Here is a 23,186-nt window from a genome sequence, read left to right as displayed (position 1 = left end):
AAATGTGCACACTGTTGCTGTTTCCCTTTTGTGCAGCACTGTGTTCCAGTTCCATCAGTCACATCACACTGACTCTCGTGTCCCCACAATCCTCCCCACGGTCATTCATCACAGTGTCACTCAAGCGCTGACTCGGGTCCCTGGAGTGTCATGGTAATGCTGTCCCTCAGTGTGTGTATACTCATTCATGTATATGTATATTTTGGTGCGTTTGTGTATGAGTTTGTCTGGATCCATGTGTTTGAGTCCATTCATGCATGCGTTTTTCTATTTTGGGGGTCCTACTGTTTTTTCTTTTTTACTCAGAAGGCACCGGAGATATGAAGGTGTGTCGCTGCAGTGACAGAGAAAAGGAGAGACAGTGCAAGTCGACAGAGAGCAGTGGGGAGAATTCAGGAGGAGCTCAGAAGCAGCAACAGGCAGAGGGCAAAGAGGATGACAGTGCCTTCTAGTAGCCGCTCTGTCAACACGATTATCTTTGAACCCGGCTTTAGGTCAAAGACGCGTCACACAATATGCAAGACGGTTACTAAAGGGAAGTTACACTGACTCACTGAGCTGCATGGAAAGGAACAAACACAGCCAAGCCAGCTCTGAATTAACTCCCTGAAGATTCAACACAATGAAATTATGAAAATCAAATGTTCTCCTGGCAGATATAAGCAGAGAATTGCTCACCAGCAGCTTTGCTGCAGCTTAGTGCAATATGGATCAGAGCTTCCAGGGAAGTATCCATATGAAGGTATGAACAGAAAATCACTACTCCCAAAGTGTGATCTACCATTGTTGTTTTTCCAATTAACGTCTGCATCGAGCATCTCTCAGAATAAAGCACGATGATATCAATCCTAAAATAAGTGTCACAGAGCGAGGAGCTTTAACAGCTCGGATTACACACATCAGAGGTTCGATAATGCTGTTGATGTGTTCTGTGAGTCCACTTCACAAAATTAAGAGCTCTTCAAAGAAGACCAAATCCCAGTAGCAGCTTCAACAAGCTGTTGCATGCATTGTACACGCATCACTGATCAGGTTTGGGGCAGGCACAAAAAACAAAACATCTCATTAATACAGAGCTATATCAGCAGCATCTTTATATAGAAATTCAAGCTGTTGGGCAACTTCCTAAATGACCCCATGCATCATTTTATTACTGCTCTACGATGAAAAGATGGACCAGTAGATACAATTCAAAAAGATTCACAGAGTATACTCAAAGTAGTTTTGCATGCTTAAGCTTATTTACTTCATAGATTTGATTTTACACACACACACACACACACACACACACACACACACAGCAAAGCTTTCTTTAATCAGCACTGTGGATTTTTTCAAACCACTTAAAATACTTTCCATTTCTTTTATGCAACATTATAATCTATTGGTGAATTTTTGAAGTTCATAACATCAAGTTGGCATCATTTTTAGTAATTTTCCAAATAGCAGTTCTATTTTAATACGGTTCACAGTCTTTACATTTAACCTGAAAGGTGAAAAAGTTCATGCTTTCTCTCAACACCAGTGTCTTTACTCAGCCAAACAGCCAACTTCCTCAATTAAAAGTAGTAGTTGAGGAGTAGTCCAACATGAGGCTACACTAAAGTTTGTGATACTATTAAAGTAGAAGCAGTACATCAGACCAATGTGTCCTTTGAAGAAAACTAGGCCATTAAAGAGATTGTTTCAATGACAGCACCAACAAATGTTTATGAAAACACAAATCTTGTAAATTTGAACATTAACAGCTGAATATTTTTATTCAATTTTATTTATTTAGCACTATCAGCTGCCTCAGGACTCTTTATATTGGAAGGTAGAGACCCTACAATATTAGAGAAGATACCCCAACAATCAGGCCCTGTAAGTAGTACCTGGCAACAGTGGAAAAAAAATGCACCCTTGTTTAACAGGCAAAGAACCAGGCTAAGGGAGGGGAGAAAGAGAAAAGGAGACCATAACTTGTGCATAGGAAATGAAAAAGAGGGGACTGGAGAAGAAATACTCAGTGCATCATGGGAATTCCCCCAGCAGCAGCACAACTACAAGATGGTTTCAATGCGCCTGTTTGAGTGAATGAAGCCAATCAAGAGAATGTGATCAGTGACTGATATTATTAAGTTGATTTAAACCTGGATTCATGTTCAAAAATACAATCAAAATCCCATTAAACTTCCATTATTGTCATAGTTACATTGCTGCAGTCACATAATAATGACGAGCAGATTGATGTTGAAAAATCTTTAGCTTACCAGGTAATGATAATGCAACACCATTAAAACTAATGCAGATTCTGTGTTCAGTATGATGAATTGTATAACTCAAGAGTCAGCCAACAGATAAGCAGCAGAATAAATAAAACATACAAATCTCCAATACTGCACAGGATGCATTTAAATTGGTCTGTAAAAATATTGCATATGCAAGACTTAGTTAAACCTTGAAATAACTCTGGGATACAACTCACTGTCTTGGGACAAGCAACAAAATCCATGATTTTCATAGCTATAAAGTCTTTAACAATTGTGTTGAAGAATTCTCAAAGAAGAAAGAGCCATTTATATCCTCTATGTCTACAGAAAGAAAAAAAACACTGCACTGTTCTCTTTAGTAACATTCACAGACTGCATCCACTGCACTGTTAACAGAATCAGTAATAGATCTAATTGCAAAATCCAAGTATGCAACAGATGGGCGTTGCGAATGCTGTCTTTATGTGTTAAAACCAAATTTACTGCACAACTTGCTCACTCTGACTGCCAAAAAGTAAAATATCACAAACACAGAGGCCAAAAAGCCAATTTCCTTTTTATTCGTGCAACCAGACATACACATTTCCCCAACACACCTCCACTTTGCTCTGATCAATGCCCTCAAGTTGTACAAGCACATTAGAAACACAGTACAGACAAAGGGGTCCTACACCTGAAAAGATTAAAATAACAGTATGTTTTAGCCGTGACTTTCCACTCTGAGATAAGCCAACAGAGTGGTGTGATTTATTTGGTACTTGGTGTTACTGGATTTCAGAGAACAAAAATACTTGAGTGCAGAAGTAAAGAAAGTGCCAATCGGATATGAGGGAATTTATTATTCGCTATGGCCCAAGACAAATCTGTTCCTCTGCTTCAGTGACTAAAATACTTTAGACTTGTCACTGAAGTATATTTTGTATTTTCCAGCGAGGTGATGCTATTGTGTGAAGGATGAGGACAACAATAAAGCAACAGAAAAGAATAGATTTTCAACAAAGCTTAAACTCCAACCTGTGCAGCCAAACATAGTAACTCAAAAAAGAAACAGCCAGCATGCTCTCAGTCTTGCACCATTGGAGAGAAAGCACAATCATCAGCCGCCAAGTTATTTTACGTTTTTTTCTTCACTGGAAACCTTCTACGCGTAACCTGAACACCACAGAAACAGAGCCACCTGATGGCTAAGAGACTGCAGAGAGGGTCCGATCCCAGCTCAGCCCAAAAGAGCTGACATTTAGAATACAACACATAGAGAGTATACTCACGGTTTTGAAGTCGTTGGGACTGCAGTCTTCACCTTGGTATCTGCAGTAGAGCATCATCTCTTCCAGGTCATGGCCAACCCTCTCAATGAACTCCTTCATGCTGAACGCTTTGGGCCTGTAGGCCGTGAAGTTTGCCTTTTCCTGTAGGAACGCAAGCACATCAGGCTCCGCCAGGTGTGGCTGGGGGATAGCCAGGTGCACATCGAGCAGGGCTAGCAGCTCTCCGGCGTGGTACAGGTCGTTGCGTGTGAGACGGCTGAAGCGATACACATTGAGGTTACAGATGGTCACAGCAGGGAAAACCAGGCTGCTTGACACCACAGCATCCACACTGGTCACGTGAGGGTAGGAGAGGAAATAGGCCAAACGCTCTGTACTTTCCAGGGCTAACAATCCCAGGCAGGCCAGCAGAGCCACAGCCCAAAGCAAGCGGCGTGCACTGGGCTGACCATAAGGGAAAATAAAGCGAAGTCCATGCAGCGTGCTGGTGTGGACGAAGGCCTGCCAGGAGGTGGGATGTAGGCTGGAGCTTTCCTGGCTCCCCTGACTGCCACAGTTCTCCTTCAGATCCATCATCAGCTCTCCACTTCCTCAGCCAGGGAGCACCCGTAAACTCACACCTGCACAAACAGAGATGGAACTTCAGTGAAAGGCTTAGATTCATAGTCTAAAATCATATCAACTGCACTGATACGATGCAGGGAAATAGGCTAAAAGACAAAAATGGAAAAATTTAGAAAACTGGAACAGAGATCTGCAGCAAGTGCTGACAGCAAGCATGCAAATACGACAGATAAAAAAGATAAAACAACTGAAAAAGGAGAGGAAGTAGATACAGGAAGACAAAGATCTCCACAACCCACATAACTACTATGAAGAGTAAGAAGCAGAGGAGAAAGATGCTCCCTCAGGGCATCCCTCTCCTCTCCACCTCCATTCTCAATCACTCCCTTGAGCTCAGAGTTAGTGTGGCTGCCAGACTGCCTGTGGCTCCTACTATACTCAACACACACATACAAACATCCACTCAACACACACTCTAGACAAATCCCAAACTGCCCTGCTCTCTTTCTTCCTCAGCTGCCCTCTGTGACTGCTAGATTTCAGACAAAAAACACCAGAAGTAAGTCCTCTGTGACACCCGGAGCAAGAGGTGAAAGTCACTTAAGCCGAAAGCCAGAGAAAGCTGCCTCTGTGTATTTAATGTCCCGACTCATCTCCATTCAAAAGCACACACATACACACTCTCTCACTCACGCGGTAACTCTCTTATGCATGAGTGTGCATGCGAGCTGCCACACACATATAAGCGCACACGCACACAAGGCTTCTCATGGTTTTCGTGCCCTCAACTAATGACAAGCCTAAGCACCTCTCTCGTTCAGCCTAGCGAGTAGACATCCAGCCGGCGCGAGCGTGAGTCTGACAGCGCACGTGTGTGTTTGTGTGCGTGTGAAAGAGAGAGAGGGACACAGAGAAAAGCATAAGAGAGAGAGAGATGATCAGAGCCGCTGCTTAGTCTCGTATGCCGATCCAAACTCCTGCTTTCCTGTGGCCAGATACATCCGCTTTCCCTCCTCTTCCCAGCTCATCTGTGGTGGCGGCGAACAACAGCGGAGCCGGGAGAGACGGAAGGCGCACACACCAATACACGCTTGTACAGAGAGAGAGAGTGGAGAGAGAGCGTGAGGGAGGAGGAGGGAGAGAGGAGGGAAGACAACACTCTCCTCCCTTGCTCTCTCAAAAGCAAAGTCTCTTATTGAATAGCTTTCCTCCTCCTCCTACAAACACTGCCACCTTAGCTCGCATTTGTATCTGAGCCCTTCATATTTTCATATGGCACCAACCTCAAACTGAGTGATGGATGGATGCAAAACAGGAGGCTGTCAGGGAGGAAGATAGTAGACGGGAAAACAGTGGTGGCTGCTTGGCCAGGGATGGGGGGGGGGGGGGGGTATGTCATGGGAAGTGAAGCAGAAGTAGAGACGGAGGAGTAAAGGCTGGGAGATGTAGGTTGAGGGGAGGGATAAGGACAAAAATAAAATTGGAAAACTAAAAAAAGAGCAAACGAGCAAGCGTGGTCACACAGGCTGCACAGCAATGGCACACAGAGGAAAGTAATTTAGACGTGCAACGTCACATGAGGAAGAGGGAGACACGGATGTAAAGGGAATAACAAGCACACAGAGTGTGTTTGCCGTGTGGAATGCAACATTTAAATCACGAGCTTGTAATTCATAAGGAGTCTGATCTTTCTCAGAATGAAGCGAGAGCGAGAAAACAGCGAGTTTTGTGAGGCAACATAAGGAGACAGGAGCAGCAAAGTGGTGAGGAGAGAATAACACGAGGGTGTTAAAGGTGGTAAAAGAGGAACGAGAACGCCTGTGTGTGTATTTGGACTGACTGGAAACAGGTTGTCAGAATGATCCCTAAAAATATATACGAATTTCACCTCCAACTGAATAAGAAATTGGACAGCTGGAGAGGAAAATATATCAGTTTGACACATTTTATTCAATTGGAACCGCTAATACATGAGCTAATATTTGTCTTTAACTTAAATCCACAATAAACTGATTACTCCTTAGGTTAGAAACTTAGACTTTAATAAATACAAAAGCAGTCTTTTGCACCAGGGAAGCTTTTACATCACTAAATCAAATTCAAATAAAAATATGTTAAAACTACAAGAAGAAAGAAATGGAAAATATTGTTACAATTTTACCTAACATGTTAATCAGAGGTTATCAGGATTCTGACAGGTTGGCAGGCTGAATTACACAGTAGGCCATCTTGCACAAACATGTTACATTTACCATGTTATTGAAAAGATTAGCTGGGACATCAACATAACACACAGAGCAACTGATACTGGATGCATTACACCTGCTGAATCTGACAGTACACTAATACTCTTATTCTTTTAGTCCTTATTCTGGTCCTCGTGTCTGTATGCCAGCTCCCAAGCACTTCAAGTTTCTTAAAACATGCACACACAACAATAAAGAAAAATGTATACTAGACAACCGCCATCTCATCAAACTTAGACTCACTAATAAACACCAACAAGCAGACACAGCTGATACTTGATTTGACAATTCCAGAATAGTACAGAATGAGAACTAAGGAGTGATTTAGGTGAAGTCAGTGACAAACTTTAAAACTTTAGGATCCCTCTTGGTGAAATCCCAACATGCTGTCAGCTGAGAAGCTCATTTTCTAAAATTACCGGGCAATTACAGCATACCCCTAATCAAGTGATTAAAAAGTAATGAGCAGCCCAAATGAAACAGCCACTCATAAAACTATGTGTCGGTGCCTGGAGCACAAACCTCTTCACTATTTCTAAAGATACGGTTTGATATTTAATCAAAGGTACATCAAGTGCCAAACATTTTTAACCATGTGAAGTTACTAATGATAATTCATGCATTTTTAAACTCCTGCCATTATAATTAGCCTAACTTCCTACCTGTATGCTTGTTTTCTAAGGCACATCAACAGGTTGATATGCTGCTGCACATCCTGTTCAACCTATTTAACAAATGATTAATTTTTATTAAATGTATTACACTTTTATTTCAGTTGAACATTTCTCAAGACATTAATACCCTATTAAAAATTTGGTGCATTGGCTAGCCCGCGGCTAATCTCAGCTCATGCAACAGATGAGGTTTTAACTCCTCCCCCTTCGTACTCTTTTAAACAAGTTCATCATTTTAGCCAGGGCTCCTTCTGTTTGTTTATAGGATATAGAGAATGTTCTAATATTAAGATTATATTTATTTTTCTAACCACAATATTAAAGAATACAGACCAGCTCAGCAGCTTGTGTTGTCTTCTGGACCGACTGTACACTTTCACCTTTAAAACAAAGATGGCGACCGGAAATTAACTACTTCTGCCCGGATTTCACAACAAAATAAGTTGATGACCACTTAAAAAAAACCCATGTATAGATAACCTATTATACCAACAAAACCAACCTAGCTCCTGTAAGGACAATGTAATATCTTTTATTTCTTTGTTTAACCAAACCAGAGAGAAATTTTGGGGGAATGGTTGCTTGTTTAGCTTCTACTTCACAGGGATATAATAAGTCAGTAGCTTATTGTATAACCAAGGGAAAAAAAAACAGACTCCAGTACTATCTAATATAAAAATTTAAGTTGTGCCTAAGGCACAAAGTGGGTTTGTATCTCCAGCAGTTATTTGATCTACAAAGAAAGTCACAACACAATGTTGTTGTTTTTTTACTCTTTCTACTTTTTATTTGCCATTTAAGAAAACATGTTTGATATTGTCCTGTACCTATGCCATCACTTTGCCCTTTCACACTTATTTCAGCAATTAGCAACAACACACAAATCCTAATCCCACAGAAGTTGAAAGATTAGGTTATTTTAGTGTTATCTTTCTGACAAGCACACACTCCGAAGCGCACTCAAAGCCTACACCCACACACACTGTCAGTTGATCACAGTCTTTCTCCGAAATGTGGTCTCAGACAGCTGCAGGGTTTGCTGGTTTCTTAACAACTTAATTAAGCAAATCTCCCCTTTTTTCACTGAGGTAATGAGCATGGTTTTACAGGGATTAAACAGTCTCCAGGGTTGAAAATAAGGCTTTATGTGTTAGCAATCTTATCTTCCTTTATCCATCCAGCCAACTTTCCATGCACAGGATTAGTGAAGGCAGGAGGATTGTTAGCATTGCCATAAATTTCTCTTTTTTTTTTAATTTGCGTGGCATTAATGCTAAAAAGCTTAGTGCAACATTCTGAAATGAGTCTGTTTATTATTATTTTTTCTGTCATTGGGAAAAGGCATAATATGCTACTTGACTTGGATTAACACCGACAGCCGGTGATCAGTCACACATTTAGAAGTGCCAGGGAAAAGATGCACCTGCATATGAGTGATAAATAAATGGAAAGGGCAAAAATTAGTCTTGGTGCACCTGCTATTTTGTCATTGATTTATCAACTACACTACACATGCATAAGATTTTTTGCTATTTTCATAATGTCTATCGCCATAAAACACATATGATTCTTATTATCAAATCAGTGGTTCCCTATGCTCCATGTATCTGTTTGACTGGATTGAACTTTTGTTATTATTATTATTATTAGTCTTCAATCTAATGGCCTTTCTTTGAGGACCTCTATAACAGTAGTGAACAGGATACTCATGGGCTATTTTCCCATCATTTCAAATATCGTGCGGCATGAAAGATGGAAAATTATATTTCAAAAAAAGACAGTGGGATTTTTCCAGATTTTCTCACAGAGTTAACACTACTTTACATCAGACATGAGAAAATTTTCTTTTCTGCTGGGATACCAAATCAGAGCAAATCACAGACAGAAAAGAAAGAAAAATCGTTTTTTAATTTTTTGCGTCACTAGGCAGTTCGTGTACTCTATGAATGATGAGACTGAAAGAGTAATTACACTTTGACTATCTTAATGGATTATGAAAAATAATAAGCTCTTACCAGGAGATAATTAGGATGTGTACAGTAAGTACCAGACTTGGCGAGACTGGGCACAGCTGATTATTACCTCTGGCGAGAGGCGATTGAAGTAGAAGGGCAAATTATTCCAGTATCTGAGCAATAGCGGCAGTCTGGCTCAAACCATAAACCCCCTCCCTGTTCCCCGTTTGTGAAGATCTTAATTGGTAGATGTGCAGATTAGGAAAAGTGCAGCTCCTCCTGCACATACACAGAAAGACCGACAGTTTCAAAGTTCCCCTCCAAACAGGAGTTTTATCATCAAGGCTCTTAACTGGGTGTTGGATGCTTGTTTGTTCTCATAAGCACATGAACTGGGTTAATGACGTCCACTAGGACCTGCCAAGGAGGCAGTGCAATGCAATCCTTGCTGCTATCTGTGCAGATACTTTATATCATATGCAATATATATGGAGCTACTGCAGTGGACCTCAAAATGTATTTATTTATTTATTTTTTTCTTGGATTGCTTTTCACTTGTGACGACTTATCCCTGAATATGTAAGAAGAGCATTTACATCCCTGGATTGGTTCATTTTAAGTGCTTTCCGAGAAGCTATAATTTTACAGGGGGAAAAAAGGAAACTTTTTTTTTTTTTAAGTTAACCACAGCAAGGACCTATTCATAGACAGGCATTCATTACGTTTAACCAGATCGGTCTCTACAAGAAGAAGAAAAAGCTACTTCTGCTACAAAGAATTATTAAGGTTTTAAAATAATACAAAAGAAGGACTTCTAGTCCCTTCAGTCTTTTGCCATAGGTATCGTGTCCCTCAGATTTATGGTAAGGAGGAAAAAAACCTTCTTGAAGAAGTCTCCAGTCTACAGGGGTAATCAGTGTCTGGGAAACTGGCTGAATACGTTACATGTTGTTTTATTATACCAGAGATTTGCCGGGTACACTTTCAGAGGATCACAGATCATGTCAGATGGACTAAACCCACCTGTGATTCTTAGAGTACATGTGACTTTTCAAAATCCATTTGTGTGATCAATGTCTATAGAAGCTGGACCAAAACGAGAAAAGATAATAAACCTTAAAGGATAAAGTAAGGCTAATCTAAAATCCCTGTTCAGCAAGCTTGAGGCTAGATTATAATGGCAGGTCAACTATTTCAATGCCAGCATTTGTTTGCTTTTTTTTTTTTTAACCAGACTGCACTCCTGTGGTCTTAGCATATAGAGTTAAAGGACAGACTTATTCAGTCTTTTACACCTCCACATTATGTGTCCATACGCCTGTTTTCTCACGGACTCGCATGGATAGCTCGTGATTCATCTGCTGTAGTAGCAGACCTTGCATTTCACTATGGTGCCATTTTCCTTTTTGCACCTACTCTCTGTGCTGTCGCCATCGCTAGAGTTCACTAGCTGAGAACAACCTGATGTGCCTTGCTTTAGTCCAATCTGTTATGTTACTTATTCCACTGATCTTATGCTGAGTTTTGCCCTGCTCGAAACTAACGTGGAAGCCACACAGCCGCTCCTGCTCTGTACACTATATATGCATCTATTGTTGTCTGAAAAAACTGAATGTTTCCTTAATGTAAATTAATAATTGTACTTCGAGTTTACCAGTTTAATTTCTTGTAGATTTAAATGACAAAAACAGTTACGTTTCTCTTCGTTAAGCCCACTCAGTTAGCTCTACAAGAAACCACTCGAAATACACAAGGCCCTCACATCCCTCTACCACTGCGTAATTTAAAAGCAGATTTGTGCATTTCCACTACAAAACATTGGTAGTACCAAAAAACTGACCCTGGGAAAGTGCCATATCATTGCTAGGACCTACGTTGAAAGCACTGATGGTGGCTGTAGAAAAGGCTAGTGTACCAGATTCACAAATTTGCAACCCACACATTCGGTCCTATTAAACCCACGTGCAGTGGACTGGTTCTCAAAAAGTAGCCTGGCAGCTATAGTTCTTTGAATGGGTAGCATAAACACACAGTACAGTGTATAAACTGCCTTACAGTAATAGTATGCAGGTTGTAGAGAATATCACTGCGAAGGTGAAGTCTTAGTACTCACATGTCACACTGTTACTAATTCAGTTGCACTGGCTCCCCATTAACTTCAGATTTCACTTTAAGATTCTGATTTTGACTTTCAGAGCTCTGCATGGAGAAGCACCAGCATACACGAGTGAACTCTTACATGCATACATCTCCAGATCATCCCAGAGGCCATGTAATCAGGGGCTGCTGGCTATGCATCATATAAGCCTGAGAACTAAAGCAAAGAGTTTTGCAACAGTGGCCCAGACTCTGCAACTCTCTCCCCCACAGAGCCCCGAGCTCTGTGGACTGATCTCTTAGATATCAGCTAAAACCTCATCTTTTTAAACGTGCTTTTGCAGAACTTTCTGGCATTTTTGTCATGAAGCGCTTTGTGCTGCTGATCTTAAAGACCCTAAATGAAATTTGACTTACTCAAATATGCTTATTTACATTTAAATGAATCAATGGGTTTTATATTTTTAGTGGTGACTGAGTTTTCAAACTGAGTTTAAGGGTTTTAGATCAATACTTAGCAATGGCAATATAACAATTTAAAAGCAAAAAGCTGAACAGTATGATTACTTTCTAGAAAGGACACTGTTTATTCTGGATGAGCCGCTGATCACACTCTCAAACCTGCCTTATAAAGTCAGTATAAATGAATCGAAGGAGGACATCACGTCTGGATAGAAACATCAGTTAATCCATAAGGGCAGTGACAGGCTACAATGTAATCAGCCTTACATTTACACTGAAAATCATTACTCTCTCCTCTCATTTACTGGCCCATTACAAATCCAACGTGCAGAAACAGAGTGCAAACAGATCATGTGTAACTGTCCAAATACTTAGACTGCACTGTAAATGTACTTATTTAAGCCACACGGCTAAGTTGAAAAACTGCAAATACAACCCATTTCATCATCCCTGTTCTCTCTCCCTCTCGCTTTTCAACTTAAACCAGGCAATTTGAGCAGCTGCATCATACTCAAAATGAGAACGAGGATGAGGATTAACCTGAATCTGTTATACTCAGGCAGGAGTGCTGAAGAAGTCTGGATCTGAGGAGGAGATGTCGGGAAAGCCACCATATTAGCCTGTTAGTCACAGTACGACTCCACCCTGATGCACTGCACAGTTGGGTAAACACTGCTTAGGTCAGGAAACCACATGGGACTCAGACTACCTCTCGCAATCCCAAGCCAAAAACCTCTGATACACCTCTTAATGCACCGTAAACAAGCAGCGTAAAAAAAAATCATCCAGTCCACTTTGAAACTGAAAACTAACTGGAAAACAGCCGCAGCCTCACCTTGGTTTCATTTTGCATAATTAGTAAATCAATGCTGTGTAGATTAGTCTTCCATTTCAAGGTCAGTGGAGCAGGTACAATGAATAAGAATGAAACAAAAAGGGAAACATCTCTAATACGCACATAGAAGAGGCTCAAAGTCGCTACAAGAACACAGGATGTGTAGATGAAATCAAAAGAGGCAGATTTTTGGAACTAACGAGCAACTTATCAATTATCGGTGATACAAAGCATCGGCACACTTACAACAAATTAATTCAAGACTATTCTCTGTTTGTATTTATAAACAGATCTGAAACAGTTTTGAGTAAACAACATGTACATCGTTTCACCAGTATTTCGGTGTTTAGAAGGTGACTCAAAAGGAAAATGAGGGTAGAAGTGCAAGGTGAGTCAGTCATAATGCAAGTCCTGGGAGACAGTCTGTAAAGTTTCATGTGAAGTTTCCATCATAGGCTGCAGGCATCCTCGGGCAATTCTCCCAGCAGTTCATCCAGGTCATCATCTGTGCAACAAACACACAGGTCAGCACATGAGACAGTATTTTAATGCCTCAGACATTTGATTAAACAAAAACAAAACAGCAATGATTGCAATTTTTCAACTACAATCATCAGGGGTTAGTTATTAAGTAAAAAACACACATGGTACTGGTTTCATCTTGTAATGCTCTAATACTCAGTTGGATGAAAAACAAAGCAATGCATTTTTTATTAGGTGCTGCTGCAAATGCAAAATGCAAAGAGTGATTTGATGGTGATGCCAGATCAAAGGCCATGACGGCATCATAACGGATTTGTAGAATAAACAGTTTGAATATAGCATTTTAATCCAGTTTTCCTGCTCGCATGCATCGAGGCAGTGAGCTGCTGTGACCACTGGAAGCAATTCAGTTTGTTCTTTCAACACGTGGGCGGGAGGAGCTGGAGCTCAAACAGCACCCCCTGTGACCACTGGATGTCATTGCTATTATTGGTTTTTAGACTGCGCTCCAGAATTTTAGACCATAGCTAGATGTTGATCAGCCTAAGATGCTAACATTTCACATTTCTGCATGGAAATTCTCAGCTGTGGATTTCTTAGGATTTGTCCTCCAAAGACAGTCACTGTGTTTGTCATTTAGGCAAATTGAGGTAAAATTCTGGGACTAAGAATCCTAAACATGGCTTGCCTTTTTGCATCATATCATTTTTAGATATGAGATAAATATTTGCTCATCAGACAAAAAAACAAAAACAAAAACAAAAACAAAAACAGTTTAAAAACAAATCAGGCTATGACTGATAGGGTTTCAGAATTGCAGTCAAATGCCAATGACCAAACATCATTAATGTTTTATTCGGAAAATAACTCCTTATATTTCAGAGCGACAGCAGGCGAGCTCACGATGTGAGAAGAATTCATCTCTCTTCTGCTTCTCTACAAGTGTTGCTTGTACTAAGCTCTTTTCTCCCTGTCTGCAAGTGTTACTGCATGTGCCCCACCTGCATCCCAGCTTGGCTCCTGTGGTGCTGTGCTCCCACCACGCTCCAGGGAGCCTCTGCCACTGTCTACAGGGGCTCGAGGGTCTCCCTCTGTGTGTCTTTCCCAATCTTTTCCCTCGTCATCCTCTTCATCAAACATCAGCTGCATGCAGGAAACTGGCTCCTGAAGGACACCGGGAGACTGAGTGGGTGACAGCAACATCGGCTCCTAGAAAAGAATGAATATGTTTCAAAGGGACTGATGACAGGTTGACAGGACATATATCTAAAAAGAAAAAAAGTAAATATGTTTTTGTATTTCTTGGAATGTAGACGTGCTAATCTTATTTTCAGCAGCAGCCATCCTGCTCACCAGGACCAGAGGGGGAAGCTGAGTGGAGGTCAGACTGACTCCATCAGCAGCGTAGATCCTCAGCAGGTTATTGGAAGTTACATTCAGGTAATGGTTACGATGGGAGGGGGAAAACACACCCACCTGTTCACAGAAGTAAGAAACTGATTTGTAACCACTGTATAACTCAGATACAACACTATAGTTATACGATTGTGGGCGGTATGCCTTACTTGTTTGAGCAGCAGCACAGCCCCGACCTTAAGCTCCTCTGCTCTGTCCTCTAAAAGACGCCGATGAATAGTTCCCTGAATCTCCCCTTCAGTCCAAAGCATTATAAAGAAGTACAAAAAACATTTAAACACACACAACTACTCATAACTTCTCACAAAAGATACATTTTAGCTGCATAAACACATCCTCACTTTTTCACTTTCCTTCTTGAATACAAATGTTTTTATCCATAATCTGCATTTTATGATCAAAATGTATGAAACGCTTCATTATTTACCTTCTTTTTTTATTAATCTAGCAATAATTTTTTTTATTTTCTGGACAGGCAACCACCAAAAAGTCTGATAATTCAATGAAATGGCATGAAAGCTCTCACTTTAATGTGCATGTGAGTGTGCACATTTGCACAAGATAAGAAGAAAACATGGAGAATTCACAAAAAGATACCAGTCAGAATTTCTTTTCCTTCTATTCACATTTGATTAGAAGACAAACTGACCCCCAAACAGCATAAAGGTAAAGATGAAAGATTCCTTTTAATCTGCTGCTACCAGATTATATAATACCCAAAGGAGTATTACTCCAAGGGAAATTCAACACAGCCAGGCTTTCTTTGCTGTAGCTGGCTCAACAAAACCTAAAACCTTTCACTGTTACGCCAGGCTTTCTGCTTCCCGCCCTGTGTGACGCTCTCATAAAACCGGGCATTACATACATCACGACTCTTATCCACAAAACGATCCCTATGAGCGTCCCTACTACAATCAGAGAGCTTATCAGGTGATGATAAATAGATAAAGAACATTAAAAAAAATAACAGTAAAATGCAACACTGTTGCAGTTAAGATGATACTGAAGACCAGAGATTTAGCACCAGGTAAAAATAAATATAATTCTAATAGTGGCCGTTCCAGCAGTGTTAAAGAAACTCGACAGCAGATTAACGAATACAGTCTTGTGAGAATTTAATGCACAATTAGCGTTTCATTCAATGGTTTTACTAAGGTGCAACTTAACAGTGTGCACATATAAAACATCTTTGGAAAGCAGAGAATCTATAATGCGCTTAAAACAGGCTGTAAATAAAACAATCAGTGAAAATACTGCACTTGTACTCAATTTTAAAGTGAAACTTGGAACATAACCGGCTCCTGAGCAGTTTGTGTGTTCAGCAGTAATTCAGACAGGTAAAAAGTATCTTGAGCCACAGGAAACTCCGTAAACCCCTCAAGTGATCCAAATTTGCAGGATTTATGAATACTCTGCTTGCCAACTCGACCAGCTCTGCCAACTCTGAAACCTTGACCCAGCAATCATTAGCTACGAGCTCCAGCTGCCTAGCACTGAAAGTTAAAATAATTCATGCCGACAAAGCAGGAGAAGGCTCCAAAATGACAGCAAAGTGTATTCATTTAGCCGTTTCTTCAGTTCATAAAGAGCCAGCAGTTAATAGATCAAGGTCAAGTTGATGTTAATTACAAGAAATTCATATCAAAATCACCATGTGACACCAAAAGACCTTGGGGAAGACACAGCAGACTCCTTTGTCTGAAAAATAGTTGAAATTTTGCAAATGAACATCTAAAAGCATTTTAGATGTTCATTTGGTTCATTTAGGAACCAAAAATTTGACTAATGAAGTTGAAACGAGGCGTAGAAAGGGTGGGTGCAGCAGCGAGTAGCACTTGGAAAAGTTTCCTTAGCAAAAGCAAGACTGGATTATACTCATTACCAGCAAAATCTGAAGACAAAAAATATCATAATCTCTGTAAAAAACAAACAAAACTCAGGACAAAAACAGACAATCATAAGCACAGATGCCTTCTGCAGTAGCAACAGAGAGAAAGGTCTCTACCAAAAGTCTCTCCATGCCGTGATGCACACCAAAGGACATTACTAAGAGTCGACCATCTAGGATGCCCCATAATTTGCTTTGGGCCTTTTTTTGGCCATTTTGAAACTAAAACAGGAAACTGAGTGTGAAATTTAAAAAAATAAAAAATAAATGTAAATAAATAAATGGAAGAATCAGGTCACATTTTACATGCCTAGCTATTCACAGTAACCCAAAGTTTTGCAAGCCAATCCACATTTCTAACAATGTAGGAAAGCTTTTTCCACACTTTGTGATGTGATTATTCCGGGTAAATATTCAAACCCAAGAGGATTCAAATATTCACGTTTGACGGAAATTTCCAAAAGAAACCAGAGACAGCAGCATTTTGCACACATTTCCATAAACTCTCTGACATATTTAGTGTAACGGTTTGGGCAAAAAAACAAAATCAAAAACACAACAGGAAAGCCAAAAAAAAAAAAAGAATATGAACAGTGTGTCACTCTGAATAAATCCGAGATTGTATTGAGAGCTTCAGAACAAGCCTGGAATAAAAACCTTTTAACACCACAGCTTCCTTCTTCAAACTCATAAGAATAAAACTGCATGTTTATTAGACAGCTAAGCTGCATCTAAAGATCCTCATCAGCATCTCCCAGATATGGTTCTTCTGTTTTCATACAAATATAAAAATATCAGAAAATAGTGAAAAACTTTCCTGAAGCTCAGAATCACACCTAAATCCACAGCAGACTCTGCTGTCAAGAACGTGATCTAAAGATCCGTGTTTCCGTTTTTTTCCACCACCAGACTGCTGTCATACGCACCGAGTCGTGTTTATGTACACATTAGGAATATTTTACCCATTTTAAACTGCAAAAAGTCCACAAATGGAGGCTCGAGGGATCGGCAGCGACATGAAAGAGTTCATCACTCACCAGAAGCAAGTGTTTGAATCCCCATTTTTCATACTTATACATACACACACATTATGATGAAAGCCCAAAATTTTTTGTTAATGATAAATGATTAAGATACTAATATGTTGATTAATTTCTCCTCAGCTTTTTTTTTTCCCCCCAGCACTAGTGGATGTTAAGCGTGCGCTGTTAGCAGCTTCTCAGATAACACTGTCTGCTGGGTAAAAAGCAAAGAACCTTCCAGCAGGTCAGGGTCACATGACTAAGCAAACAGTTTCTTGTGGTGTCAGAAGCACTTAATACCCGCCCACTACTGATGCCAATCTGTGGCAATTGAATCACTAATAAGCACTTAAGTCCGGTGTTGAGAGCAACATCCACTCCTGAGTGATGATAATCAGTTCACCTCATGTGGCTGCTCTCTGGGGGCCATGGCAACCGACTCAGCTTAGAGGTGCAGCAGACAAAAGTGGGGGGAAAGGTTTAAGAAAGAGCGGGAGAGGAAACGAGCGGTGGGAAGAAAGAGGCGTCCTGCTGTTTGGGCAAGACGGGGTGTGTGTACATGTGTGTATGTGTGCACGCAATCAAGCGTGTTACAATAGCTGAACTCTGCTCTCGTACCTCGTGGAGCTCAATCAGGCGAGCTCCCAGTGAGCAAATGTCAAATGTGCAGGAAAAAGCTCGCAGCTCCTCTGCTCCCATGGTTCAGCACTAGTTAACACGCTTTCCTCTTTCTTTTCCCTACCGAAGTTTTCTTTGAGGCTCTACTAGAGTCGAGCATTGTAATCGACTCACAATGAATCATCATATTTATTTTAAGACTGAGTGTGTCTGGGTTTGTCTGTTACCTGTCGGGTCCTTAAACACTGCCTTGGCATCAGCATGCGTGTGGACGATGCTCTTCAGAAGCACAGCCATGTTTGGAACTTTATTTCTGACCAGCTGTTTCAGCGCAGCCTAACAAGAAGAGGGAAAATACACACACAGACACACACACACACGATAACTTTTGCTAACAATATTTCTAAATAATTCATGGATTAACAGATTAAATATAACAAAGTTGATCATTCATCTTTTTAGTAATGGTTCAAGCAAAAATATCTAATTCTTTCTTGTAAAATGGGTCTGAAGCATTTCTATGTTGAATACAGTAGAAAACAGAACTCGATTTAGTGTTAAGGAAAACATGGAAGCTAAATAATTCAGCTGAGGATTGTGTGATGACAGTCTGATTTCATGGCACACATTTTACTCACATATATATTTAATGTTAGTATTATAAGAAAATAACCGAATCAACTGTTTGCTTGTTTTTAATTGTGTAAACACATGTTCTGTGCTCCAATTGGATACTGAATTTTAATAACTCTTGTGTGCAACTTCAGATTTTTTTTCTAAATCTTCAAATTTAAGCTCTAAATCTATCAGCACATCAGGGATAATGGGCTTTTCACATAAGAGCCTACCACCTGCACTATTTATTACATTTTCGATGGGAAGAGCCGGAGGACCGGAGGTCTAGCTGGGCTGATTGGCTGGTAGTACAGTGGGCAAGTGCAAGCCCAGACAACTGCTGGCTGTGCACACAAATCAAGAACACGCTCGTCTCCCACAAAGATAAAAAAAAACAAAAACATAAATGAATAAAAAAAAAAAAAAATCATCTTTTGAGGTTCTGGGGCAGAATTACACTTGTTTATCCAACAAAATGCTTCTGCAATATAACAGCATGGAGGAAATTTTATTTTGGCAGTGGACTACCTGCAGCTGTAGGATGTGCAATTTAAAATTTACAGGGACATAAACATGAAGGTTGGTTTCTGGGAGGCGGCTGGGGACTTGGCACCGTAAACGGCCAGCCAGGATGCCTCGCAAATGGACAGAATTATTGCTTTTTACCTTGTTTGAGTGTGGCCTCTGATGTTTTGGTGGCTGTGAGCACAAAGCAAGAGAAAGCCCGAGTATATTTGCAGCCTTCCTTCTCTCAGTGACGGCCAGTTTAAAAACTTCAGTGTTGCTGATGCAGCGTGGTGTTGAATTTAAACCACATTCGCTTTAATTCACAGCACTGCCGTAAAGAGAGTGCAAAGTGCACTGTGACTGGGTGAAAATATGGCATCATATTGTCCAGGAGGGGTTTGACTTCTGTGCAAAGCCACATGTTGTCTTTTACGCAAGTGCTGAAGGTACAGGGTTTGGAGTTGCTTAAAAGTGCCTCATGTGGGTGTAATACTTTTGACATCAACTAGAATGCGAGGGTCTGTTTGAATCTCTTCATGTGGACATCCATGTGCCCTCCAATGTGCCAAAACTGCAAGGTCGCCAGCTGTGCAAGCGTCCCTCAAGTGGAATAGGAACAACTAATCATCTGTGATGTCCACAGCTGTCTGCAAGTGTTTGCACGGGATTAAAAACCCAGCCTTATTTACTTTAGATAAACTGTAAGTGTTCAGTCATTCCGATAATCTATGATAGCCTGATGCTTTGAAAGAAACTTTACAAATGATATCAAATCTTCTCCAGTGTACCAACCTACTGATTAACCTCAGTTTTTAAATTAACCCTCGACACAAATCTGGTGTTACGAAGATATACTGATGGAAGTAAATACACAGCAGTGAGCAGGATTTCCTCTTGAGATCAACCTTTCTTTACACTGCATTTGTTAGAACACATTGAGGCAGTGTGGTCATTTGTTTATTCACGAAAAACAAGGATTTGGGGAAGCTGACATTCACGTCAACGGCTTAACCTGAGCGAGCTTATCCAGCGTCCTGCCACCGACTCTGCTCCTGTTAAATGGAGCCAGTGACAAGCAAACACAGCAGAAACCACCGTGTAAGGTTTCAAAATGACTGCCACTCAAAGCTACTTCACACTGGCGGCCCTTCACACACAGCTACAGGAGAGCGACAGCAGAGTCCCCATTAGTGTGACTGATGAGCGATCGTACTGTTTATAATTACACAACACCTCCAGGACAGCGCCGTCATTTGTCCTGATTATGCCAATAGACCTCCAACGGCGGCAAATGGGCCGTTGTGGTGTGAAGACACATAACTTGTAAAGAGGCTTGACCTAAATATTAGACAGCGCTTGAATAAACAGTACGAGTGGGACTTCTTCTCCATTTGTGTAACGACGTTGTCAGCTCACCTTGCGAAGCACCATGACCACACTGTAGGAGTGCAGGAAACATGATGGATGCCTCTCATCCAATCCCATCTCCATCTTCATCGCTGCCCAGGCACCGCCACTGAACTCTTCTTCCTCAGTCTGTGAGCTGGAAGCCTTTAACATAAAGTTTTTACACCCACAAACATACAGCGACACTATAAATGGAATTCTTAACCTTTGCTGGTTCTTCCAAGTGGCTCTAATTAATATTTCACACAAATAACTGTAAATAGTGTTATGTAGAGTACTGCATCCTGTACAAACAATGCACAAATTGGCAGGCAGCTACTCGTCCTACGTAGACTAGCTGTTGAACAGAGTGGAGCATTAAGCAGCTGATGTGCCAGATGTTTCCTTCAGGAGAGCAAAAGTGAGAGAATACTGCACTTGACATCAGGGGACTATTAACAAGCTGGATGTGTAAATAGGCAGCTCTTTTCCATGTCAGCTCATAAGGTGGTGTCAGTGCTGTTTTAGTCATTCATTTCCGCTGCCTCCATGTGGCCAATACAAAATCTGTTCATGATTTACTGGCCTCACACCGTGTGGACACCTGGCATTTTCAAGCCTTTTCTGTAATCTCGTCTGCTTTTGAAGGTGCAACAGTGATAGAAAAGATGGAAAAAAAAAAAAACCTGCTTTATTTACCTGACTTGGTAGTCGAGCCACAGCCCCATGGGCAGGAGTCTGAGGAACAGAAACCACAATCTCATCCAGGTTCTGACCCTGAGGCTGAGAGAGGAAATTTAAATCACTATATGCCAGCAAGGTGGGAAATAAAAACAAAAAAAACCCCAAAACAGAACACATAACTAATTCATTTTCTTTCTGAGTTCTACTCAGGCATCTTTGCCTTGGCTTGACCGTGCTTGTGCTTTCATTTGCAGAAAGCCAGATTAGGAGAGAGTGCATCAGCATCACATGAGACCAACCTGCTGTGGCAGAAGCCCAGCTGGACCAGGGAAGCGCCGGGTCCTGGGCTGGCGTGGCTCTGAGCGAGGCCTCTTCTTGGGAAGCTTATTGGAGGCAGAGACTAGCTGGACCAGGCGATTGGTGAGTACTGGCGTGTGAAGAGGATGAGAGTTCACAGAGGGAGAGGGGGAGGAAGGAGGTGCCGGGGAGACTGTATCAAAGAGGTTGCGGGGCTGAGAGGAGGGTCTTGGAGTTGTACATGTTTTCTGTGGCTGCTGAGGTTTGTTAACCGTCCTGGAAAAAGAGCTCAGGGCTGGAGAAGTTGCAGTGAAGCCACGGAAAACGTCAGACTTCTGTGGAGGGGCTAATGGGAAAGCAGGACATGGATTTGGATGTTGGACAGGTGGAAAAGGAGCCAAATTGTGACCAGTGGAGCTAGAAGTCTTGGATGCGGCGCTAAGCTCCCTCACTGTCCGAACAGGTAGTGTCTGAGTCTGTCCACAGGTCGAGGGTCGCAGCATTTTGGCTGGAGGCTCTACTGTGGGTGCACGTGGAGCAGGAGGTTCAGGCATCCGTCCCATTTGGCCATCACATTCCTCCAGGTCTGCTAGGTCAACATCCCAGTCATCAAAGTCATCCTGAGCCACACAGGGCTTTGGCAGCCCCTTAGCGTGAGCGTGACTCTGTTGTGTTGCCCGATTTGGCTCAGAGTTATTCAACGTGGGAGAAGGAGTAGGGAGAGGAGAGCGGGAATGAGAGGAAGATGAGAGCCGTCTCAACCCCAAAGCAACAGTTTGTCCCGTAGCAGTAGTGTGCGTGCTGCTCTCTGATGCTGTGCCATTGCACGGGGCAGCTGATCTCTCTCCAGTTTGCTGGAGGCAAATTTTCTCCGGCTCTCTGTGAGTAACAGAGGAGGCACGCAGAGCACAGGATGACACAGCAGCTGCCACATTGGCTGGTCCAGACACGGAGCAGGAAGCCCAGTCTGTCTCGAGCAGGTCCTGGGAAACGCGCGCGCACACACGCGCGCACACACACACACACACACACACACACACACACACACAGTGGGATTACGAGGGAACAGGAGGACCATTATGTGACAGAAAGCAGCCTGAAACGACAGTTAAATAAAATCAGGTGTTATTATATTTACTGATTATTACCTCATCTTCAAAGTCCTCGCCAATGCTGAAAAGGCCACTTAATTTACAGGTCTGTAACACAAACACAACAATAAAACACAGCACGAGTACCAATAAATGTCAATAATAATAATAATAGTAATAATATGTCCTGGTAAACTCGAAAACATGCCACACATTTGAGCTACTTAACGTGTATTAGCTTAGTTAGCCTCAGCTGCGTTCAGTTTGCTGGACTTACCATTGCAGTCATGGGCTATCGCGATAAAAAACCGTTGTTGATCACTTTGAACAAATATACCAGACAGCAATTAAGACATTAATTGCCATTTAATGCCGGCTTACAAATATGATCTCTGCTATTTCTTTTCCTTTTTAACCACAGTTAAGTGAGACTAACTTGCTAGCTACAGGTAAAGTTTATCTGGGCTGTACTGCTTGGTATCGCGCCGCCACGTTCAAACACGACGTGATGACGTAAGGAATGTTTTTACAAAGGAGGTTGAAGTGAAGCGAGATGATTCAATCCCCATTCCCATTAGATGTAGCTCCGTTTTTGTTCCAAGTTTAGCGACGCTACGGCGTGGTTAATAACAAACCTATCTTACTAATAAAAATAACCGATTCACGCAAATACTCTTTTTTCTTAAAAGACAAAATTCTTTAGCAATTTTGTAATGTCTCCCAGACGAGCTAGTATCATCTCTGAGAGAGCAAAACATTTTCTTTTTTTTTACTCGTGAGCAGTAGATGTTCAGGTAGACAGCTGTCGTAGTTGTGAAAGCTATCA

General features: G+C 41.4%; 2 protein-coding genes across 4 annotated transcripts in view; both read right to left on the bottom strand.

Annotated features, from left to right (window-relative positions):
• asic2 (acid-sensing (proton-gated) ion channel 2) overlaps positions 1–7,727 on the bottom strand; it is a 412,846-nt gene extending 405,119 nt beyond the window's left edge. Inside the window, exons 1-2 of one of the 3 annotated variants that reach the window (XM_026164245.1) lie at positions 7,338–7,727; positions 3,521–4,140 (exon numbers count right to left, since the gene is read on the bottom strand). In XM_026164245.1, the coding sequence (XP_026020030.1) occupies positions 3,521–4,096 (576 nt within the window). In that variant the 5' untranslated portion in view covers positions 4,097–4,140; positions 7,338–7,727. Of the gene's footprint in view, positions 1–3,520; positions 4,141–4,892; positions 5,159–6,992; positions 7,058–7,337 lie in introns of those variants that run through there. The other 2 variants (XM_026164247.1, XM_026164246.1) reach the window with 2 other exon arrangements.
• Positions 7,728–9,896: 2,169 nt separating this feature from the next.
• Positions 9,897–23,104, bottom strand: hrob (homologous recombination factor with OB-fold). Its single transcript, XM_026164242.1, has 10 exons — positions 22,638–23,104; positions 22,418–22,468; positions 21,272–22,252; positions 20,988–21,071; positions 20,319–20,453; positions 18,008–18,116; positions 14,402–14,487; positions 14,190–14,312; positions 13,838–14,045; positions 9,897–12,858 (listed from the first exon to the last, which is right to left on the bottom strand). Exons 1-10 carry the CDS (start codon positions 22,647–22,649, stop codon positions 12,803–12,805), a joined length of 1,845 nt encoding a protein of 614 aa, XP_026020027.1. The 5' UTR covers positions 22,650–23,104; the 3' UTR covers positions 9,897–12,802.
• Positions 23,105–23,186: the final 82 nt, after the last annotated feature.

The sequence above is a fragment of the Astatotilapia calliptera genome, chromosome 4 (assembly GCF_900246225.1).
Source record: "Astatotilapia calliptera chromosome 4, fAstCal1.2, whole genome shotgun sequence".
NCBI classification, from domain to species: Eukaryota; Metazoa; Chordata; class Actinopteri; order Cichliformes; family Cichlidae; genus Astatotilapia; species Astatotilapia calliptera.
The sequence above is the reverse complement of the archived record's forward strand: the minus strand, read 5'-3'. Positions and strand labels throughout refer to the sequence as shown.

Coding starts and splice junctions, on each gene's coding strand:
- hrob (XM_026164242.1), bottom strand. Junction 18,117..20,318: donor TGGTCATGGTGCTTCGCAAG/GTGAGCTGACAA, acceptor TCTTCTTGTTAG/GCTGCGCTGAAACAGCTGGT. Junction 14,313..14,401: donor CTGTGCTGCTGCTCAAACAA/GTAAGGCATACC, acceptor TTCTGTGAACAG/GTGGGTGTGTTTTCCCCCTC.